Consider the following 17,968-nt stretch of genomic DNA (forward strand, 5'->3'; position numbering starts at 1 on the left):
AATGAAAGATCAGGAAGAGACCAAAGTCAAGTATCCTGATGGCAAAGGAAACAAGAGAAAAACTATAAAAATTACACACAAAAAATATAAAAACTAATGGATCATATAGTCAGTCCTCCACCCTTTGCTGCACAACAATACTCGATATGCTTAATGATGACCCCATTATGGACAAAAATGATTATTATAGCCACTACAGTCTAGAAGATACAGAAATAACTTGTTGTGTTTCAAAGGGTAAACTTCAGTTACCTAGTATATTAATTCCTCTCTGGTAACTCTGAATTGTGACAATTGTTTCCGAAGTGTTAGTGAGAAGGAATATCCCAAGATTTTAAATAGGGTCTTCATTTTGTCGATATTATTTTTCTGTTGCTTTAAACTAAATTCAAGCCAGTATATAAAAACTGTCAATTTTAACTTACATAGTTACCCAAGTACATTTTAAATTTTAAGAACCTCTCATACATGACTTTGGACAACACACGCAGATTGAGAAATGTAAAGATTGACAAGCATATATAAGGTGTTACTGAATATTCTCAATATCTAAAAACTTTTTTTAAAAAAAGTCTTCTAACACACCTTGTAATAAAACAAGATAAATTATGAACAAAATGGAGGAAAAACTATAATATTTTTAACCTGCTGCACTCATATCTTAAATAGCTACACATGTGAAAAAGAAACAATTCAGGCAAACACAGAGAAAGCTGGTTGAGCAATTTGCCATAAAAGTGCTTCTATCAAATACCCCACCTGGGTCCACCTTTTCAACATGAAAATGTTAGCTTTTTTAAGAGAGCTTTTTATTATTTATATAATTCTCTTCTTGAAAAAAGAGAGGTTGCATTTAGAGAACACATCCTGGTTTGTTTTGTTTTTAAAAATGAGACAAAATTGTTCCACCAATTATATTGAACGGGCTGACTAGGAAACATTTAATACCCTTTATCATTTTAGAGGCTTTTAAATGTGAGCCTTTCCACTCAGAACACTGTGACAATGTGAAAAAACACACTGGCTACATTTCCCAACAACATGTAAAAAGAAATATAAGGAAAAACAAGTATTTACTTGGAATTAACTGTAGTTTTCATATATTCTTCCAGGAGCAAAGCAGTTTCTGCCTAAAACTCTCTAGAAAAACGCTACTTGTTTACTTACAGAACACTCTAATTTAAAGATGTAAACTCATAATCAAAGTTTACATAACAACCTAATAGAAACAAACACAACGTGAATAATTGCAAATAAAATTTCACTGTACTAGGGAGACAGTTTTGTATTTAAAATGCTCTTCCTTACCTGGATGCTCTTCAGAATAAACTCACTTTTCTCTCTTACATCTTTGAAGGGACACCTCTTAGAAAGCATAAGCAGATGAGCAAGTAGCTTATTCAACCCATCCGAAGACTCGGTATTTGAAAGCCCGTCTGATGGACGATGAGGTGTTTCTTTCACCGAACGAAGACACTCGCTTTTCCTCAAAATGGTTTGCCTAATGTTTTCCAGTGCTGTCTCTCTAGCAGTTGAATCTCTACTGCACAGTCCATCCCATCTCACTTCATTCTCTCCTTCAGCCATGACAATAGTTTTTCCTTTGCGGTCTTCAGTTACCTTTCAGCATGTCCCCAAAAATCACTCTGTGTTTTTAAAATGAAAAATGTAAAAATAAAATCAGAGAAATCAAATCGTCATGAAAACACACATATGGGTAACATTTGGAACCACTGGTGTCTTCAGCCGATCTACAAGCTAGATCACCCTCTCACCCTCTCCTTGTACACTAAAGGGCAGTCTTCCTTCTGGAAAACAAAGTTGGAAAGTTGCAACCTTGCAGCGCTGGCTTTGGTGGACGGAGAATTTCGGGGAAGCGTTCTCCTCCGTCTCGCGGGGTCAGCGGATATCCTCACGTTGTGGAGCTGTCAAATCCGTGCTCTGCCCCAAAAGGCTGGTAACAGTTGAACGCCCTCCAGCCATTCGGGGCTTTTTTGTCTGTGCAGCCACCGGGTTCTCTCGAGCTTTCCCACCCCGCCCCTCCTCCGACACCAGTCCCCGCCCTCCGCAGCTCCTCCCAGCGCCTCAGCAGCCGGCAGGGCGCCGGCAGGGAAGGCTCGCCGAACCCTGGCCCACTGGCCGCAGCGGCCGGAGGCTTTGGCGCTGCTGGAGGGCGGCAGTCTCGGGCAGCCGCTGTCTCGGCGGGCGGCGATGAAAAAAAGCGTCCCCAGCCCCGCCAATTCCGGACCCCCGGGAAGACGCTACTTCTCCGATCCCTGCACCCTCGCCCACCACCGTCGAGCCAGAGGGCATAGGGCGGCCCTAGCAATCCTCGAGCGCAGGGCTGGGCCGCGGAGCTGGCGGGGCGGCGGGGCCCAAGGCGCAAAGCCCGCCCTTCGCCCAGCCCCATCGGTGGGGATCAGCCCAGAGGGCGGGAGCAGGGAGGGGAGACGGGGTCCTCACCCCCAGCCCCTCCCCTTTCTCCGCCCGGCACAAACCGGGAGCCACCCCGGCCCCAGCGCCTTCTTCCCCGCCCAGGCAGACGCGACCCGCCGAGGCAAAGCCATTGGAAAAAGCCCCGCCCTCTGGCAGGCTACCTCCGGACCCCCAGTGCGCCGCGCGCGGCTGCCAACCGCTGCCGGCTGCTACGCATGCGTGACTTAGAACAGGGCACAAGCGCCTCCGGAGGCTCTAAGCTTGCGCCCTGGGGCGGTTTCCGTTCCCGGATGTTTGGAGTGTGTCCTGGAGAAGGGGAAGGAAAAAGTAAGGCGTAGAAGTACACTGAGACTTCGTCACACACAAAACAAGCACGACAAAGAAAAAGGGCACGAAGGGACTCCTGGACGAAATTGAGTCTACATTTAAGATCACCGTAAAAGTAGTGACGGCCTCTTTATTACTCCAAACCCCAGATTTAAGTCGGTGGGACGTCTTCGCGTTGACTTGTGGGGAATGTAGTTTTGATGCTGCCGGCGCGTTTTGTTTGCGACAGAAACTACAATCCCCAGAGGCCACTGCGACGTCGCCTGTGGCTGCCCGCGAACCAACGGTTAGCGGTGGCAGGGGCTGACTGAGAGTGTCTGCTTGGTAAGCACTGTAGGCTGGGTTGTCACCTTTCCTTGACAGGGTTTTTCCTTCCTCCATTTCCTCTGGGATTTTGGAGACGAAGCCATCTAGCGTGGCCTCCCTTAGTCCAAGGATTTTTCCAGTGGCTTGCGTGGGAAGGACTAGTCCAGCTGCCCAAGCGCGGGGTGTGGTGGGTGAGGCGAGGATTTAGGGATCCTGATCCCGAGGGTCGCAGGGAGCGGCCTAAGAAGGAAGGATGCTGTGGAAACTGGAGCTTCGGGCTGCTGCTTCTACTTCCACCCTTTTCTGTGGGCAGGCGCGGGATGGATTTGGGATCTCTGCGCATTTGCACCTTTGTTTGCCTTTGCTTAGGGATGTTCTGGGCTTTATTTGCTTTTAGAAAGTCATTATTTGAGAAAAGTCGAGGTTTGAACGGCCATCAGTGGACTGATAATCGGTGTAGATTTTAATTCTTTATGTTGCAGAATTGCATTACATTAAATTCTAAAACTTTCATCTTGCTAGGCACTGAATATACAACAATGAGAAAGACAGTCTTATCCAGTTAAGAGGAACCAGTTGTTAGACATACAGTTACAATACTATATGATATCACTGGGATGCCTAGAAGGAGATCACTTAGCCCAGTCTTGGAAAGCCAGGGAAATCTTCATCCCAGCGGAAATGAAGATCAAAAGAACAGCGTATGCTAAGGCCCAGAGCGAGAGATAGGGTACTTTCAGGAAACGTCAGTAAGCCAAATCATACATACTTGGCGGTGTGGGGTGGGAAGGGAAGGGTGCTTTTTGTGTATTGATGTGCTTTGAAGCTACAAAGAGACAGATATTGTGAATTCTTTACATTGTTTCTGTAAGTGAGCTATTTTTGAATAGATGCATAGTTCTGATGAATTGGTCGAATTTCAAAAGCCTGTTACATTCTAACACTTCTAGTTTGAATCCGAAGTTTGAAAAGGGAATAACTTATGAATGTGATTGAGAAAACAAAACAAAACCATTCCGTTTTTATCTCCTTTTTGGGATGATCATCCTCTATCCAGCCCATAAAGGGTAGGGTAGTTTCTTAAGGCTGGGTGCCTTTTTATGCTGTAGTTAAATATGATCTCATGTGTACCCATGGCTTCATCAACACTTATGACTCTCAAATGAATAGCTCCATTCAACTTCACCTCTCAGCTTTCACATATCTATCTCTTGGATATTTCTTCTTGGATATCTCAAAAGCATCTCAAACTCAACATTCCTAAAATCAAATGCGTAGTTATCTCTTACAAATCTGATTCTTTTTCAGTGTTCCTTATTTCAGCAAAGGACACTACCATCCATCTACTTGTGAAAATTTGAAAGCTAAACATTATTCTTTATTTCTTCTTGCCCTTCATACTTTTATGGCTAAATTATTACCAAGTTCTGCCAATCTTATCTCCCAAAATATCCTTCAAATATATTTTTCTCTCCACCTGTCTTCAAACTGTGGTAATCTCTCAAGACCGCTTCAGTAGCAGTTATTCACAATGACCCTCCTCCATTAGTTCTCCATTATAGCTACCAGAATGATTTTTTTGAAACTGCAGATCTGATCAGATTTTCTCTTGGTTAAAACTATTCAGTGGTGTCCTGCTACTGTTAAAATAAAGGCAAAACTCCTTTATAAAGCCTGACATCATCTGGTACTCTTTCAGACTCACTTCATATACTGCTCTCCAGATCAACCATACAGACCATTTTTCACTCATTGGTTCTCATATTCCATTTCACCCACGCATTTACTCAACAAATTTCTGTTGAGTCCCTTTTATATAACAGGACATTGAGGATACAGCACTGACCACAATATATAAAAATTCTTACTGTCATAGAGCTTACATTCTACTGAGAAGAGATAGTAAATAAATATGTAAAACATTTAGTAAATGAAATGAAGACAAATGCAGTGGAGAATAAAACAACTGGGAAGGGGAATGGGGAGTGTCAGGATGTGAGGGGCTAGGTTTACTTTTAAATAAAGTGGTTAGAAAAGACCTAATCCAGAAGGGGACAATTGAGGAGATATGAAGTAGGGGAGGGAATAAACCATATAGATGCCTGGGCAAATAGCATTCTAATGAAGAGAGTTAGTGCAAAGGCCTCGGGCAGGAGCCTGAGTGCACATTTGAGAAATAGCAAGAAGGCTAGTGTGGCTGGAATACAATGAGTACAAAGAGAATAACATGAGGTCACAGAGAAAGGAAGTAATGGTGGGAGAACATGTACGTGACTGAAAGGACTAACATTTTTAATTGAGTTGGGAAAGCATTGGAGAGTTTTGTGCAGATGAGGGCATGATCTGACTTTTTAAAAATGACTACTTTTCTTTCTCTCTCTCTCTCTCTTTCTTTTTCTCTCTCTCTTCGATGGAGTTTTGCTCTTGTTGCCCAGGCTGGAGTGCAATGGCACAATCTTGGCTCACTGCAACCTCCACCTCCCAAGTTTAAGCAATTCTTCATCCTTGGCCTCCCAAGTAGCTGGGATTACAGGCATGCACCACCATACCTGGCTAATTTTGTATTTTTAGTAGAGACAGGGTTTCACCATGTTGGTCAGGCTGGTCTCGAATTCCTGACCTCAAGTGATCCACCCACCTCAGCCTTGCAAAGTGCTGGATTACAGACATGAGCCACCGTGCCTGGCCTCTTTCTTTTTGCCTGAGGCAGAGTCTCACTGTGTCACCCAGGCTGCAGTGAAGTCATAGCTCACTGCATCCTTGAACTGGGCTCAAGTAATCCTCCCAACTCAGTTGCCCAGGTAATTGGGACTATGGGCATGTACCAACATGCCCAGCTAATTTTGTATTTTTTCCTTTTTTTTTTTTAACCAAAATTACATAAAAGTGGAGATAATTTTTGTCTTTTTGTAGAGACAGGGTCTCACTGTGTTGCCCAGGCTGGTCTTGAACTCCTCAAGTGATTGCCTCAAGCAATCCTCCTGCCTCTGCCTCCCAAAGTGCTGGGATTAGAGGCAGACGCCACTGCAACTGGCCTGAAGTGAATATTTCTTTTAAATTGTGTTGAGCATAGACCATGGGGAAGCAAGAGTAGAAACAGAGAGACTGGTTAGGAAACTAAAGTAATAATCCAGGTGAGAGAATCTGGATACGTTTTGATAGTGTAACCAACAGATTTTGCTGACAGATTGTGTGAGAGTAAGAGTCAAAAATGACTTCAAAGTTTCTAAACTGAGCAACTAGAATGGAGGAAGTGCCATTTACTGTTACGGGAAAGTCTGCAGATTTATGAATGGGAGAGAGAGGAAAGGTTGGTATTTTAGCTTGGCCATGTTAAGTTTGAGATGCCTCTAAGAAACTCACATTGAGATGTGAAGGTGGAGGAGGCAGTTGAATAAATGAGTCCAGAAGTAAGGAGAAAGATCTGGCAATAGATATAATTTTGGGTTTTATAGTAGTGTTTAGATAGCAGTTGTTGATATCACCAAAAGAGATATTCCATGGAGTTTGGGTGGATTTGGAGTTCTCTGCAAAGGTGACTGTGAAGGAGCAGCCAGTGAACAGAGGAAAACCCACTGTTCAGTAGGTGTGCTAGAAGCGAAATGAAGAAAGTGATTAAGGAGGAAGGAAAAATAAGTTATGTTAAATGTTGCTGTAAGTCAAATGAGATGAGGATTCATAATTGACCACTACATTTAGCAACATGGAGGTCATTGGGATCTTGATAAGAAACTTTTGGTGGAGTAAAGGTGAAACTCCGTCTCTACTAAAAGTACAAAAATTAGCCGGGCATGATGGCGCATGCCTGTAATCCCAACTACTCAGGATGCTGAGGCAGGAGAATCGCCTGAGCCCGGGAGGCGGAGGGGCCGGAGGTTGCAGTGAGCCAAGATCGCACCACTGCACTCCAGACTGGGTGACAGAGTATGACTCTGTCTCAGGACAAAAAAAAAAAAAAAAGTCTGCCTTTTTTTGCTGCGATGTATAAATAGATGTTATGGAATTTAGAAGAACTTCTTTAGATCAGTAAATATTCAAGTTACATTTTAGAAGAGTAATTAATTAGGAAACAGATATTGAGAGGTTTTGCTAACTTTGGCCATGGACCATGGAATCATGCAGTATGTTGCCTTTTAGACTGGCGCCTTTACTTAGCAATGTGCATTTATAGTTATTTTATGTCTTTAGATGTATGGCTTGAGAGCTCATTTGTTTTTATCACTGAAAAATAATCCATTGTATGGATATATTACAGTTTACAGTTTGCTTATTCACCTTTTGAAGGACATCTTAATTGCTTCTAGTTTTCATCAATTATGAATAAAGTGTCCTAAAAATTTATGTGCAGGCTTTTTCTGGGCATAAGTTTTTAACTCATCTAGGAATATGATTGCTGGTAACCCTTTGTTTAGCTTTGTAAGAAACTCACAGCTGTTTTTCAAAGCAGCAGTACCATTTTCTATTTCCCACCAATGAATGAGAGTTCCTGTTGTGCCCCATCTTTGCCAGGATTTGGTGGTGTTAGTGTTTTGGATTTTAGCCGCTCTGATAGGTATGTAATGGTATCTCATTATTGTTTTAATTGGTGATTCCCCAATGACATATGTTGAGCATCTTTTCATGTGCCTATTTGCTGCCATCATGTTTATCATGTTTGGTGAGGTGTCTGTTCAGATTTTTTGTCCATTTAAAAATTATTATTACTGTTGAATATTTTTGTTTTTTAGAGGCAGGGTCTCGCTGTGTCACCCAGGTTGGAGAGCAGTGGTGATATCATAGCTCACTGTAACCTCAAACCCCTTGGCTCAAGCAATCCTGCCTCAGCCTCCAAAGTAGCTGGAACTACAGGCATGCACCTCCATGCCCAGCTTACTGTTGAGTTTTAAGAGTGCTTTGTATATTTTGGACACACAAGTCCTATATCAGATCGGCATTTTGCAAATATTTTCTGCAAGTCTGTGGCTTGTCTTTTCATTCTCTTAATAGTGTCTTTTGCAAAGCAGAAAATTTTAATTTTAGTGAAGTCCAGCTTTCATGTATCATGCTTTTGGTGTTGCAGCTAAAAAGTCATTGCCATACCCAGGGTCATTTAGATGTTCTCCTGTCTTCCAGAGCTTTTATAGCTTTGTGTTTTGTGTATAGGTTTATGATCCATTTTTTAGTCATTTTTTTTTGTAAAAGGTATAAGGTCTGTGCTTACATTTTTATTTTTATTAATAAAGTTTCTGCTGGATCTGAAATTATTTTGATCAATAATATTAAAAGGTAAAAAACTTTTTTTTAAAGACCATCGTACTGAATCTGTACAACTATATTGGTACTATTCTTCAAAACTGTTCCTTGAGAGAGAGACCTGAAGTCAGCCTAAAGATGAGGCCAGGGAGAACTTTATCTGGAACGTATCAGGAAACCGGACTAACAGTTCCATTTTAGTTATCTGTTGTCAGCATGTGCAATTGGCTGAGTGCTGTAAGTGCAAATTGTTAGGAAGACTTTCTACAATTAAGAATATTATTCACCAATTGAATTACCTTGTTATTTGTCTACATTGCTGTTTTTCTGTTTTTTTGTTTGTTTGTTTTTGTTTTTGTTTTTTGCTACTTTTTTGCCTAGTCTTACAAGGTTGCAAAAATCTACCTGTGATTTTTCCACAATAGTTTGACCCTTCTCTACAATGAAACACTGAAGCCATGGAAACTTAAAATATCTCTTTCTGTGATAACTGACTTCAACTTAAGTTTTTAAGGGAAATTATACTAATTATTTACTACATAGTAACATAAGCAGTTTTACCTCTAAATGCTTCCTTAGTTTTTCTTTTGGCTTGTTGAAAAATGTCTTGTCAACCAAGTACTATATGTGTACTTTTATGTGAGTGGTGTATGTGTATTGCCCAAATGAATCATGAAGACTCTTAAATTTGAATCTGTATATTTTATTTTTAAGTTTTCCTTAACAAGGTCAATTTGAATTCCTTAACAAGATTGATTTGAATGATATTCTTTTCAACCTTTCAAAAACGTATTTTCTGAAACACTGTCATACATACTAGTCTCAAAATACCATCCCCCTTTTTTTTATGTTATTGCTTCCATCTTTCAGGAATAAATGAGTAAACCACTTAAATCAAGTTTACTCTTCAGTATTTTCTCCAGTTTTTCTGTTTTTGGCGTCTCCAAATTTACTGTAGTATGCTTTGAATGACTAAATCTCTAATATTTCTGACATATATTAATGGATAGATTTTTAAAAACCAATAATTGCTGAATCTATATTCATTTTACTCTTCTTGAAAGATTTGTGAGCCAACTCTAGCAATATACGCAACATACAATATGAATTTTATAAACCAGTCTCACTACTGACTTTATTCTTATTTTTCTACTTATTTTCCGTATCCATATTTTACATGAATATATACATATATGGGGTAAGATATTAAAATTACGTGTCATTTTAAAAAACATTACAAATTTCAAACAAAAAATAAGAGTAACAAAATAAATACCCTTTTTAAGTACCCCTTGGAATGAACAAATGTTAACATTTTACCTAATTTGCTTTAGTTTTTTTCTTTTTCAATGAAATAAAATATCACATAGGTTGTGAAAATGCTCTTGGCACAGTCATATATTGTCTTTGCCTTTTAAAAAAATGTTACATAGAAGATGTCTTACTATCTGTAACTTGGTTTCTATTTTACTCAATATATTTTCAGAGCTTATCTTTGCTAAATGTAGATCTTGTTTTTAAATTTTGGCTGGTGTGTAGTGTTTCATTGTATGAATATGATACAACTTATTTATCCAGTCCCTGTTAATGTATATTTATGTATTTTTTTAATTTTTTTTTTGTTGCAAGCAGTGCAGCAGTGAACATCATTATATGTATCTCCAGATATGTGCCATTTTCTTTAGGGTTCACTCATAAATTCAGAGAAGTGGAATTGCTGAATTATAGGATATATACAGGATCACATTTTTCAAGTTGTTCTCTAAAATATTATATTTTACCAGTTTACACTCCCACTGGCAGTTCATGGGAATTTTCATTTCCCCACATCCTTGACAAAACTTAATATTGATAGGCGTGGTTTTTTTGTTTTGTTTTTTGTTTGTTTGTTTTGTTTTGTGAGACAGAATCCTACTCTGTTGCCCAGACCAGAGTGCAGTGGCACGATCACAGCCCACCACAAGCCTCAACCTCCCAGGCTCAAGCGATCTTCCCACCTCTGCCCTACAAGTAGCTGGGAACACATGTGTGTGCCACCACACCCAGCTAATTAAAAAATTTTTCTCTGTAGAAATGGGTCTCACAGTGTTGCCCAGGCTGATCTTGAACACCTGGGCTCAAGCAGTCCCCCAACCTCAGCCTCCCTAAGTGCTAAGATTACAGACATGAGCCACTGCATTGGGTCCTGATAGGCTTCTTTTAAAATTTTTGTCAAGCTAATGGCTGTAAAATAATTTCTGTATTGTTTGATTTTGCATTTACTGATCAATGAAGTAGAATGTTTTTGTCCTTTTGGCTATTCATGTTTTCTTGTCTTTTAACTTCCATTGTACCTTTTTTTCCTTTGTTAATTGAGCTTTGTGTTTTTCTAAATGATTTATAGAACTTTTTTCTGTATTTCAGATACTAATCTTTTATGTTATATATGTTGCTTTTTTAAAGATATCATCAATGATTTTTTTGTTGTACAGAAATCTTAATTTTAATATAGTTTTATCATTTTTTCTTTTTTTATTTGCAAATTATCTTGTTTTAAGAAATCTCTTCTTACCCAAAGTCTGAAACACTCTGTATTTTCTTCTAAAACAAAGGTTTGTTGTTCACATATAGATATTCAGTCTAGCTGGAATTTATTTTTGTGTTTGGCATGGAGTAGAGATATATGTCTATATTTTACAGTGTGGCTAGCACTGTATAGTGAATATTGGCATAGTGAATATTGAATAGCCAATCCTGTCTCCATGGAAATGCCCTCTTTTTCGTATACCAAATTCCCACATATGTAAAAGTTTATTTACTCTCTTTTCTTTTGTATCCCTTTTGTCTCGCCTCACTATTTTAATGACTAAAGTGCCGTAATCAATCTTAATAACTAGAAAAACAGTCCTATCGTTTTGTTCTTTTTCACAATGCCATTACAAAATTTTATTTGCCATTATCCCTATGATTCATATGTAGTTTCTGATGCTATTGTGCAAATGTATGTTTTGAAATTACATTTTCTAGATAGGTTATCTAGATCCGGAATCCCCAACCCTCGGGCCATGGACTGGTACCAGTTTGTGACCTGTTACGAATCAGACCACACAGCAGGGAGTGAGCAACAGGTGAACAAGTGAAGCGTCATCTGTATCTACAGCTGCTCCCCATTGCTTGCATTACCCCAGATCTCCGCCTCCTGTCAGATCAGCAGTAGCATTCTCACAGGAGCACAAATGCTCTCCGAACTGCGGATGTGAGAGATCTAGGTTGCACGCTCCTTATGAGACTCTAAAGCCTAATGATCTGTCACTGTCTCTCATCACCCCCAGATGGGACTGTCTGGTTGCAAAAACAAGCTCAGGGCTCCTACTGATTCTACTTTATGGTGAGTTGTATAATTATTTTGTTATGTGTTACAATGTAATAATAATAGAAATAAAGTTCACAATAAATGCAGTAGGCTTGAATCATCCTGAAACCATCCCGTCCCCACCCCTAACCCAGGTCCATGGAAAAATCGTCTTCCATGAAACCGGTCCCTGGTACCAAAAAGATTGGGGACCGCTGATCTAGATTATTGTGGGTTGTTCTATATAGAAAATCATATTTCCTAGAGATAACAATTTTTATACTCTTATACATCTTATTTTCTTTTTCTGTTTTGTCCCTTTGTGAGGATCTCCAATTTATTATTAAACAATACTACTGATAGTGGGTATCCTTGTTGTCAGTGTTTTTAGTGTCAGAGGTGGACTTTTTTTCTTGAAACTCAATACTTTTCATTTATTTTAATTAGTATTCAATTTATTAAAGTTGTCATTTTTTATATGTACTTTTCCCTAAGACTTTGAATTTAACTTATAAGTTGTACTACATCTATTTTTAAGTATAGTAGTTTTTGCAAGGAAATCAGGATTTTGGCTTTTTAAAAATTAATGTTCAAGACCAAGCATGATAGCTCATGTCTGTAATCCCAGCACTTTGGGAAGCTGAGGCTGGTGGATCACTTGAGGTCATGAGTTCAAGACTAGCCTGGCCAACATGGTGAAACAACCCCCTCTACCACCACCACCGGTCTCTACTAAAAATACATAAAAAGAAAATTAGCATGGCATGGTGGCTCACACCTGTAATCTCAGCTCCTTTGAGGCAGGAAAATTGCTTGAACTCAGGAGGTAAAGGTTGCAGTGAGCTGAAATCGCACCACTTCACTCCAGCTTAGGTGACAGAGTGAGACTGTGTCTCAAAAAACTAACAAAATAAAATTAATGTTTGGTTAACCTGTAAGGATAAAAGATAAAATTCTCCTTAAATATGTAATAGTATTTACAAACAAATTTCTTATATGTTTCAAACTACAATTTTCAATTTAGCCTATCATTTTATCAAATACTTAAGCTATTATCAAAACAGACCTTCAATTCTAATAAGCAGTATCTTCCTAAGTAAGCAACTTTTGTGAACCTAATAAATTAGACTTATATTTTTTAATAAATCTGATTTTCATAATCATTTTAAACATTTTAAAAAATCCAACCATGATTCACCAGTTCTGGCTTGAATTTTCTCTTTGTTTTTAGCATCTGGGCATTTCCCCTTTTTCTTTTGAGCTTGGCTATATATAATTTTAAAGTTATCTATCATCTAATATTTTTATGTATAGGTTAGAGGAGAGTTTTTTCTTTCACATTAATCAGAACTTTTTATATTTTCCTCCTTTTATTACATATAATTTTATAAGTTGCTTAAAAGTGATTCTCCTGCCTCACCTGCCACCATGCCCTGCTAATTTTGTATTTTTAGTAGAGACAGGGTTTCACTATTTTGGCCAGGCTGATCTCAAACTCCTGAACTCCAGTGATCCACCTGCCTCGGCCTCCCAAAGTGCTGGGATTACAGGCATGAGACACCACAGCCAGCCCCATTTTTCTTATTTTGTTTGACTTAATTGCATTTTCCTACATTCCTTTGTTCAAAAAGGGGTAGATGATACCTGTGAGACCTTGTGCTGTGATTTTTTTTGGCCTTTATTAATTTAGAAAATACAAGAGACAAATTCTATTTCTTGTTCCAAAATAAATTCATGCAAATTGTTTGAATTCTGTTACTCAATTTTCCCATCTCATTTATGAGCCCTCCTTATTTCTTGAATTTAAAAAGATGAAAGATTTATATGCTCTGAAGAGAAACCAGAGCATTGTTTCATGAATTATATTAACAAGAAGATGTTATAGCATCTATTGAATGATTTGGCTATATAATGATTCTGTTAAGTACTTTTGAAGGTACATTAACTTAGCAATTTTTATGTGCCATTCCATCAGATATACCAGGCTGATTATTTACTAAATCAAGTGAGCTTAAATACACAAACGCTAGAATTCGTAACTCGTTTTTAATAGGAGAATCTCTTTCTCTTCCTTTACTCTCCTACAGTAGAAATACAAATTTCTAACAAGGATGTTGTAGACAATTTGCTCTTTGTTATTTCTATTATCAGTTGTTATTTCTTGTTATCAATTACATACCTCATAGTATCTCGATAGTAGTCTCCCGTGTAGAGCTCCTTTGATGATTCTGTATATAAACGTTGTAGAACTTACCTGAAGTTCTGTTCTGTGGAATACTAATCTTAAGAGTATTCACCAAAAAGGTTTCTGTTGTACATAAATTTGGGAAATGCACGCTTCATCTTTGTTTAATATGATAGTAGCATATTAAAGACACTGATAAGACTTGCAGGTAAAGAAGCTTAAATTTGTTTTACCAATTTCCTGAAAGTTATTTGCCAGGAAATACATTTAATTTAGGGAGTAACTTCAATTAACATTGAAGTTACTGTGAAGCCAGTGTTCCATAGAGCAAGTCTTGGTGAAAAGTATGAATCTTTAGTGATCTATAACACCATGGCACATGTATACCTATGTAACAAACCTGCACGTTCTGCACATGTATCCCATAACTTAAAGTATAATAAAATATATATATATATACACTTTTCATTCTAATATTTAAATGTTATAGATCCATTCATCTGTAATGGACACTTAGGTTGTTTGTATATATTTCTTGGCTATTGTGAGTAATGCTGCAGTGAACATGGGAGTGCAGACACCCCTTTCCGTACTTATTTTTTTGCTTTGGGTATATACCCAGCAGTGGGATTGCTGGCTTATATGGTAATGCTATTTTTAGTTTTCTGAGGAACCTCCATACTGTTTTCCAAAATAACTGTATCAATTTACAATACCACCTACAGTGTATAAGGGTTTCTTTTCATCCTTGCCAACTTTTGTTGTCATTCATATTTTTGATAGTAGCCAATCTGACAGGTATGAGCTGATATCTCATTGTGGTTTTAATTTTCATTTCTTTGATGATTAGAGATGTTGAACATTTTAAAGTATATATCTGTTGGCAATTTGTATGCCTTCTTTTGAGAAAAGTCTATTTAAGTCCTTTGCCCATTTTCTAATAGGGTTGTTTTCTTGTTATTTCATAGTTTGAGTTTTTTGTTTATTTTGGGTGTTAGCCCCTCGTGTATATAGAAACAACAGAATGCTATTTAATCTTTAAAAAACAAAAAAAAAAAACAAAAAAAAACAGGAAATTTCTTCATTTTCAACAACATGGATGAACCTAGAGGACATCGTATTAAGGGAAATAAGCCAGGCACAGAGAAACAAATAATGTGTAATCTCACTTATATTTGGAATCTAGAAAAGTCAAAATCATAGCAGTAGAGAGTAGAATAATGGTTACCAAAAGCAAGTGGCAGGGGATGGGAAGAGGGGTAGGAGAGTTGTAGGGAGTGGACAGGGAAAGGGAAGATGCCGATCAACGGGGTACAAAGTTAAGTTACTAGAAATAAGTTCTGGGCCGGGCGCGGTGGCTCAAGCCTGTAATCCCAGTACTTTGGGAGGCCGAGACGGGCGGATCACGAGGTCAGGAGATCGAGACCATCCTGGCTAACATGGTGAAACCCCGTCTCCACTAAATAATACAAAAAAACTAGCCGGGCGAGGTGGCGGGCGCCTGTAGTCCCAGCTACTCGGGAGGCTGAGACAGGAGAATGGCATGAACCCGGGAGGCAGAGCTCGCAGTACGCTGAGATCCGGCCGCTGCACTCCAGCCTGGGCGACAGAGCCAAGACTCCGTCTCAAAAAAAAAAAAAGAAAAAGAAGTTCTGGTGTTCTGTTACACCGCAAGATGACTATAGTTATTGTAGTTCAAAATAGCTAAAACAGATATTTTAAATGTCTCACTACAAAGAGATGGTAAATGTTTGAGGTGATGGATACACTAATTACTCTGATATGATAATTCCACAAAGTACACATGTATTGAAATATCACCTTATACCCCATAAATATATACAGTTATTATTTGCCGATTAAAATAAAACTAATAAAAATACAAATGTAAAGCTATATTTGTTAAAGCAACTAAATTAAATCAGATAAACCATGATTAATAAATACATTAAAATATTGCTAAATTAATGATAGTTGATGATTTTGTAAAAGTTATAAATTAACTTCAAAAATCTTCTGTTGTTAATTTTTTATTCTTTCATTGTTAGAAGAAGTTAGGGTGGTAGTGGATAAAAGGGAGAAATGGAAGGAAATATTTATTTATGAGTATATATGTATTTTTTTTTAAAGGAGAGAATAGGGCTTCCTTCAGTGTGTCATTTTAAAGGAATTTCGTGTTGTTCTCAGTTGTGATCTCCACACTACTCTATTTATAGGGAAAACAATTCTAGTAGTTGTAATGTTTGTTTTCTTTGGGAAATTTACAAATTAGATTATGCTCAGCCAAACATGTTTCTCTGTTTGTGGATTTATACAATGGAAAAATGTTAACTTTAAGCTGGCATCTGTGTGCTATCAGTAGTTTTATTAGTTGGCCCACCCACTATCAGTGTGTGCACTCAGGGAATGCAAACTTATTTTAATTTTGGCTTAAATAAATTATTTAAACATTAAGAAATAAATCTGTTTTTTTTTTTTAAAACCTGAAGCCAAGTATAAAGAAAAATTTGATTATTTATGATTTATAGAAAACAGTACAGAAACAAAAAGGATCCACATTTAGAGTCCAGAGACCTGGGTTTGAATTCTGGCTTTGCTATTCATTTATTATACATATTCAATTAGCCAAGTCACCTAATCTTTTCATCTGTTTCCTAATGTGTTAAAAAATGACTGTAATAATAGTAATAGCATTCTTTAAGGTTGTTAAGACTAAATTTGGCATGTAAAAGCTTGTAAGTGATAATACTTTTCAAATGTTGAGATGATATTTTTAGATTTTGCCTTTTAGTACAGATATGAAGAATATACTATGTAAGTATGACTACATACGTTTTATAGAATTGAGTTCAACAGTTTTGATTTATCTGTATTTGTATGAGTTTTGGTCAGAAAAGGGAAAGTAAATTTGTTTTAGGTATTGCCTGGAATTCTATTTCCTCCCTATTAAGCCTTTTATTTATTTTATTTTATTTATCTTATTTTATTTTATTTTATATTTTATTGAGATGGAGTTTCACTCTCGTTGGCCAGGCCGGAGTGCAATGGCACAATCTTGGCTCACTGCAACCTCCACCTCCCAACTTCAAGCGATTCTCCTGCCTCAGCCTCCTGTGTAGCTGGGATTACAGGCATATGCCACCACGCCTGCCTAATTTTGTATTTTTAGTACAGAGGTGGTTTCTCCATGTTGGTCAGGCTGATCTCAAACTCCTTACCTCAGGTGATATGCGCAACTCGGCCTCCCAAAGTGCTGGGATTAAAGGAGTGAGCCACCGTGCCCAGCCCCTATAAGCATTTTAGAGATACTTTTATTAACTGTAGAGTAGGCTAATTGATATATATGTTACTCTATTTATATAGGTACAGTTTCAATCTTTTTCTAGGTTCTCATTGTCATAAAGCTTTTGATAAGAGGTTATCCAAGAGAAATTTTGTCTATAGTATTATTGACTAGAGAAATAATTTCAAGATATGGTGAGAACTGTGAACTTTAGGAATTTTTTCTAAGTTCTAAAAAGCTCCAGTAATGCCTTAATTCAAAACAGGGCCAGACAATTTGATAATATGTACCAGAAGCATTTAAAACTGTCTTTGACCTAACAATATAATTTATAGACTTTCTTAATGAAAAAAATGGTAATTTACAAAAACATTTATGTACTGCCATTAAGAAAAAACTTCTGAAGCATTATATACAAAAAAAGATGATTCAAGAAAACGTTTATCACATATTAAATAGAAAGATAATTTACACAAACATGGTACAGTCCTAACTTTGGTTAAAATAATAAAAGACTGATTTAATATATACCAAGTGTGTTAACAATATTTTAATAATCTGAGACTGATAAAATTCCCGTGATTTTTATTTTCTTCTATAATTTCAAAATTTTGTAGAATGAGCGTGTATTACTTTTATAATCAGAAATATATATATATAGTAAGTTTGTATCAAACTTCTTTCCAAACACTGTTATTCTAGTCTCAGCTATTATAGTAAGATATCATGGAGTTATATATAACATAAGCATAAAAAGTTGTAGGCAATATGCAGGTGTACAAGAGAATATTACTTATGATTGAACTGATTGTGAATGCCTTTGGCTATGCCTTTTGGCTTTGCTGTTCTACAAACCTCCTCTCTCTTT

General features: G+C 37.6%; 2 protein-coding genes across 7 annotated transcripts in view; one reads left to right on the forward strand and one right to left on the reverse strand.

Moving 5' to 3' along the window:
* Positions 1-2,359, reverse strand: part of LOC105492043 (sestrin 1) — a 107,679-nt gene extending 105,320 nt beyond the window's left edge. Inside the window, exons 1-2 of one of the 2 annotated variants that reach the window (XM_011758881.3) lie at positions 1,837-1,986; positions 1,309-1,646 (exon numbers count right to left, since the gene is read on the reverse strand). In XM_011758881.3, coding sequence (XP_011757183.1) covers positions 1,309-1,587 — 279 coding nt within the window. In that variant the 5' untranslated portion in view covers positions 1,588-1,646; positions 1,837-1,986. Of the gene's footprint in view, positions 1-1,308 lie in introns of both variants that reach the window. The other variant, XM_071096271.1, reaches the window with a different exon arrangement.
* A 288-nt stretch (positions 2,360-2,647) lies between these two features.
* LOC105492046 (centrosomal protein 57 like 1) overlaps positions 2,648-17,968 on the forward strand; it is a 57,907-nt gene continuing 42,586 nt past the window's right edge. Inside the window, exons 1-2 of one of the 5 annotated variants that reach the window (XM_071096275.1) lie at positions 2,965-3,087; positions 11,613-11,668. In XM_071096275.1, the coding sequence (XP_070952376.1) occupies positions 11,666-11,668 (3 nt within the window). In that variant the 5' untranslated portion in view covers positions 2,965-3,087; positions 11,613-11,665. Of the gene's footprint in view, positions 2,764-2,788; positions 2,879-2,928; positions 3,088-11,612; positions 11,669-17,968 lie in introns of those variants that run through there. The other 4 variants (XM_071096281.1, XM_011758893.3, XM_071096276.1 and 1 more) reach the window with 4 other exon arrangements.

Source organism: Macaca nemestrina, chromosome 5 (genome assembly GCF_043159975.1).
Source record: "Macaca nemestrina isolate mMacNem1 chromosome 5, mMacNem.hap1, whole genome shotgun sequence".
Taxonomy (NCBI): Eukaryota; Metazoa; Chordata; class Mammalia; order Primates; family Cercopithecidae; genus Macaca; species Macaca nemestrina.